The following is a 6,000-nucleotide window of genomic DNA, read 5'->3' on the forward strand; positions in this document are numbered from 1 at the left end:
TCCCGGCCTAACTTGCAAACAACTACATTGACTTGTTGGCTGAAAGAAAAAAAAAAAAAAATCACTTAAAAATCTGCTACATTTCAGAAATAATTTCCAAAGCAAAGCCATCGCCTTTCTAAATATTTGTCATTTATTATTCAAACGCATTACTAAATAGCTAGATATTTATTTATTTATTTAAATAAAAAATTAGCACATGGAATATCTTTTCATTTTACCTCCAGATGTTTTGGTATATCATGTAGATACGGCCTTAAGATGTTTTCAGTTAAGTGTCTTAGATGAATCACTAAAATGCTATGTGCAAAATAGTAGCACATTTCAAGAGTTGGCTTTGGAACAAAGCAAATTTTGATCTCGGGCCTCTTCTTAGAAAAACTGATTCTTTTTAAAGCCATTGCAATATGAAACAAAATCCAAATCTAAATGGTGATATTTAGACTTCCTGATGTGTTACTATTGAAGTTTCTCTAATTTTTGGTTTGAGATAAGTCAAGCAATGTTTACTAAGTGTATAGGGTGGGACAGGCAGCTGGGAAGGCAGAACACTAGAAGCTAGGCTTTCTGGAAGGTTACGGGTTGTTCAACTCTTTTTTTTTTAAATGCTTGCCTTTTTTTTTAACAAGGATGAAATCTAATCACCTTTTTGTTTAGGCTTATTCTAGAATTCTGAAAGTATATGCAAATTCTTGCAGGATTATTTTTGAGTTTACTAGTTTTGTCTTTACATTTCTCTGCCCGTGTCTGGTGATAGTCGTTTGAATGAGCAAATTACGAAAGTTCCTAAAAATCGGTCTGCCTTACTCTTGGTCTCTGAAGCAAAAGAGGCAGATGTTCTCCATTTCTCTATGACCACAGGATATGTTAGTAACTTTTATGTTCTTCTTATATGTGGTACTGCCCTTTGGCTTTCCTATTTATCTATGAGGACATTTAGGTTTCCGAAGGAGGAGTTCTTTACAACTCTAAGATGTGAATTTCCCTCCAAGCAATTAATTGTAAAACTCTTTGGATAGCTTCATTGGAATTTCGTGATTATTTCCAGGATAAGCTACCTTAGGCCAAATTCAGCCTTCCCATAACCAACACAAAATCATCACTGACAGTCACAGGAGTTTACGTAAATGTCCAGGAAGAAATCTGGCCTTCTGTGAAGATTGGAAAGAAACTGTGTAGCATGAGTGTTTTAAGTTTTGAGTACTTTGGCAAAGCGTTCAGCTTCATCTGAAAGAAATCTGAAGGGAGTACAGTTATAATCTCTAATTTACCTGAAGGCTTAGCCTAAGTCAAACTTGTTCTGCTTTCTCTATTTATAACCTTTTCCCTCTCAGCCATTCTACAGCTCTGAAGAAACAAACATTGCCAAGATTAAGTTGAATGAACCTCCAGCTTTGGCATATACACTCTCTAGAATCAGTGTCAAACTTGCTTCCTTTGACTTGTTATGGAAAGGTTTTTTTTTTTTTTCAATATGGAGACATCTTAATGGATTTTCATAGACAGACTCTATAGGTGATCATTTTATAAATGAGAAGTACACTTAATTTGTAATCATTGGAAAATGGTTGAGACCTTTGTAAAGGAAAAATCCTGATACATCTTTAACACCAAGAGCCTGTACCTAATATATGCAAAGATTTATTGTGCCAGATATTTGCAAACTCTCTTTGATAAGGTCCAGCACTTTAATTGATTCACTGGTGAGTTGATCTAGGTGAAGTCTTAAAATTCCATGTAGTTGAAATTTATTATTATCCTTTCAAAAATGTTGTGATGTCATATCAAAACTCCAAAAGGAATGCGGAAGAATATTCTTAAACCAGAGAATAAAATTGCAGAATATCACAGTAAATTAACTTTAGGGGTACACTAAGAGTGAGAGTACTACGCCCTTGGGGGATTTTAGAGACATTCAGTTATGCATTTGGCCTCATAAAACCCTAGGGCTGTGATGATTACCTGATAGAAACACGCTCCGTTAAGCATTACCAAGTGCACAGCCCGAATGATTTTCTTAGGATTGGGAGGGGGAGGTGGGCAAAAACAAGTGGAAAGTTTCCTGTTTCTGGGGTTCGCACATAAACTGTTGTGTTTTCAGTAAGATTTCCCAGTAGCAAATGGGATGTGCTACTTCTTGGAGAATGCTGCTAAGACCAGGTTAAGGGATGGGGATGTTTTGAAAATAAGATCTGATTTTCAGTTAATTTTCTCTGATTGTGTACAAGTTAGTAAGCTACTTTCCACATTCAGAACTTTTAAGAAGTTTATTATGTAGTTAGATAATGTTCAATGTGCTTTCTAAAAAAGAGAAAGGAAGAAACCACAGGCGTACCCCATTTTATTGCACTTTATTGCGCTTCACAGATATTGTTTTTTACAAACTGAAGCTTTGTGGCAACCTGCATTGTCAAATGCTGGTTACCATTTTTTAGCAATAAAGTATTTTAAAATTAAGGTATGTACATTGTTTTTTCAACAGTTAATAGACTACAGCGTAGTATAAACATAACTTTTATATGCATTGGGAAACGCAAAAAATTCGTGTGACTTGCTTTATTGTGGTGATCTGGAACCAAACCTGCAATATATCCAAGGTCTACCTCTGTGTATTCATGGTTCCCACCCCTACCCTCCATAAATATCCTTCTGCTTAAAATGTACCTGGAGAATAGGCACTCACTACAAGTTCATCCATCCATTCATTCAACCATTCAATGAATGAGTGATGCCTACAACACACAAGGTACCAAGTAAGGTGCAGGGAAAGCAGATGAGTTCCTGCCTTACAGAATTTACAGTTTACCGAAAAAAATGCTTAATTTAGAAACAGAGTGACCCGAAGCCGAGTAGCCGAATGGGAGGTCAGAGATGTTGAGCAGAGATTTGTCTCTGCTTCTTAATAACACTGACTTGTTATTGTAATAATGACCATCTATGGCCAATAAAAGATTTGGGCATTCTATCCCAATCTTCTGCCCATTTCCTTCTGGAAGTTTCAAGTCCCAGAAAGAAGAGTTAAAAAGTCAAAAGCGCTCTGTGGCTGCTGCGTCCTTTCTTCTAGAGACAAAATCTGAACCTGGAGGGACAGGCAGGGTTGTGACTTGACGTGGATGGACAGAGCCAAGAATAAAAAAGACACCAGCCTGGGGCACTACATCCTCCTCCCAAACTTGAGACAGACAAGTTTCTTGATTTCTCGAGTCCTTGTCTCGACGGGACAAATGGCACCCAACAGAACAAGCTTCTGACTGCATAGCATGCAAGACAAGATGAGCAGGGACTTTGAAGACCAAATAAGGGTGTGTGTATATGAGGGTAGAGCCCATGAGCTGCGTGAAGGCGGGAGACTTACTTCGAAGCAGGACCCTGCCGAAGAGGCTGTGATCCCTGTCCAGGGTGTTGCAGTTCCAGCGGTGCTGGCGGAACTGGTGCTGGCACTCTGCCGTCCACTCGGCCACGCCCAGGCCGATGGCACGCATCACGTCCGGGTGTCGGTGGCACAGCTGCCGCTGGCGGCTCACCAGGCCTGGCACATTGTCACACATCACCCTGGAGGAGCCACCTGTAGCTCTCATGTACCTGGGAAGGACCAACACGGGGGAGAGCACAGAACAGCGAGGCCTCACGTGGTGTTTCCCGGGAGAGGGAAGAGTTCAAAGCAGCATTTCAAATATGAATTCCTATCTTTTGGGGGATATTAGAAGGCAAAGGTTATTTAACTTTAGTTCACTGGAGAAGCGGCACAGCAGGCATGGTGAGTGGTCTGGTAGAAGCCACCCCAAAACGGAGTGCTGACTGTTTCTTGGATGTGAAGCCGAGGCCACCAGATGATGCTCTGGGCAGGGTGGGAGAGGCAAGGTCTGCAGTTGGGGAATGGGTTGAGGCGGGAAGGGGCAACATGTTTTTGGAAGACTTCTTCCAAGAAGACTCTGATCTCAGTACACAATGTGTCTGGACTTGGCTTTGGAGGAAGCCGACCTTTAGAAGCTCCTCACTGCCATTTATTTGATCTAATGTTTAAGTGTCTTAAACTGTCTGTATCTGTCTAATCAACACCTGCCGGTATCTGATGTTATCCTCTCTGCACAGGCATGCCTTTCTTTTCCTACTAAAGAATCTGTTAAATATTTCCATTTTCCAGCTCTTTTTGGCTTTTATAGAGAACCTTTGGGAAAAAATCTTTCTATTGTTATTAAGGACACTAAATGTTTGGAAGAATCAAACAGTGTTATAGCTCCATAAAGTACTTTTGAGAAGAAACTTTAACAAAAAATTACATCATCATCTCTACCCAGATGTTCTCTATTAGTTGTGAAATGTTTAGAAAGGTACCTTTTATATAACCCAAGCTGCCATAGGTGTCTTTTGAAGCGATCAAACAAGGAGAATGTCTTTTTCTTGTATTTTCATTATTTTATATGATCATAAAATCATTACAGCTGTGACTCCCCAAAAATATATTTAAGTGACAGCTGAGAGACAATGTGACAAAAAGCCTGGGCAATAAATAATGTTTATACACCCATGGAGACAGAAATAGTCATTTTATTGAAAAACGGTCACTCTGATAAATCAATCTTTGATCCTATGTCAGTAATGTCAAGGCTAAACGCCTTTCTGTTCAAAGTGGCTTAGGAAGGAATTGAACCCCTCTTCCCATCCATGCTTTCTTTGCTTTGCTCCTTTGAAGAGCTCGTGTCTTCCTAAAGTTCCCTGCTCCAGTCTCTCATTTGGCTGCGACGCCTTACTTTTGCCAGATTCTTTTAAAAAACAGCACATCATAACAGATAACAGGTCTTTCTGAATCAGTGTTTTAAGTATCAGTTCGGAAGTTTTTAGGTGCAAGAACGCTAAAGAGCTCTCAACTCTCTCTCTTCTCAAGATGAAGGAGATGGAGATGAGTTTCTGGGTGGGGAGAGCCTCTCCCTTTGGAACTTTTAAGGATGCTAAGACCTGTTACGTTTCAACGTTCCTTCACTATGCAGAATAAATCGAAGATCCACGTATAAAGGACAGCAGCAAATTTACTCTTTGGGGTGACTGTGGTTTCGAACTGACATCTTAGAGCTCCCGGCCCCTGGAGCTTCGCATTAAGGCGGTAGTCTCTACCTGGAGGCAGCAAAATGTTCTTCCGCCCCACTGGGGTGAAGCACTAGGAATGTGGAAGGACGGGAAAGAAGGCAAAATCACACGCTTCGGGTTCTACCGCTCTTGCCCGCCTGAATTGCCCCGTCGGTTTTTATCTTGAGGGTTTTTTGGGGGGAGGGGAGCATGGGGGGATGATAGTAGTTTTGGAGCTAAGTTCACCCACCCACCCACACACACACACACACGCGCGCGCGCGCGCGCACACCCGTCTGTGCTAGTAGAGCTAGAGACCCGGCTAGCGCTTGTCTCAAAGATCCCGATTTTGCTGTCGCTCAGCTGGATCCAAATACACCGAACATCCGAGCTCTCAGTTGAGGGGGAATGGGGGGGGCGCGGGGGGGTGTTGAAGTTGTCGAAGCTGGAATGGGCTTCCGAGGAGAATCCAAGGGGCAATAGGAGAGGGCAGCAGCTTGGGTTCGGGTCGGAAGCCGTGACTGCCGCGGCCGCGGGGAAGCGCCGCCGGGAAGCGTCTATGTGGCCCCTGCGGGCTCCACTCCCATCCCCAAAATACCCCGGCGCCCGTGCGCGTGCACTTACCACCATGAAGAGCTGACCTCAGGGCTGAGCCAGGTCAAGAGCAGAGGGAGCCAGAGCCAGATTCCACCGAGACAGGCGTTCATATTAACCCCCTTGCGTCCGCATCAGGTCAGACTCCGTGTGCGGGCGCCATGCGTGCCCGGAGCAGAAGCGCTCAGCGCCGGGAGCGCCTCGTCACGGCCGCCGGCGCCTTGCCGCGCCCCCGCCCCCCGCTCGCGTCTGCGGCGAGTGGCGAGACTCGCTGATAAAGTTTCAAGCGACCAGCGGGGCGAGCGATAAAGGCCAGCCGGGGCCGCCTCGCCCACAGCCAAT

General features: G+C 43.4%; 1 protein-coding gene across 1 annotated transcript in view; it reads right to left on the minus strand.

Moving 5' to 3' along the window:
• Positions 1 to 6,000, minus strand: part of WNT2 (Wnt family member 2) — a gene marked incomplete at its 3' end in the record, with an annotated part of 44,408 nt that extends 38,408 nt beyond the window's left edge. The window contains exons 1-2 of the mRNA XM_079931464.1: positions 5,689 to 6,000; positions 3,356 to 3,582 (exon numbers count right to left, since the gene is read on the minus strand). Of these exons, the coding sequence (XP_079787590.1) occupies positions 3,356 to 3,582; positions 5,689 to 5,771 (310 nt within the window). The 5' untranslated portion in view covers positions 5,772 to 6,000. The remainder of the gene's footprint in view (positions 1 to 3,355; positions 3,583 to 5,688) is intronic.

Source organism: Stenella coeruleoalba (genome assembly GCF_951394435.1).
Source record: "Stenella coeruleoalba genome assembly, chromosome: 9".
Classification (NCBI taxonomy): Eukaryota; Metazoa; Chordata; class Mammalia; order Artiodactyla; family Delphinidae; genus Stenella; species Stenella coeruleoalba.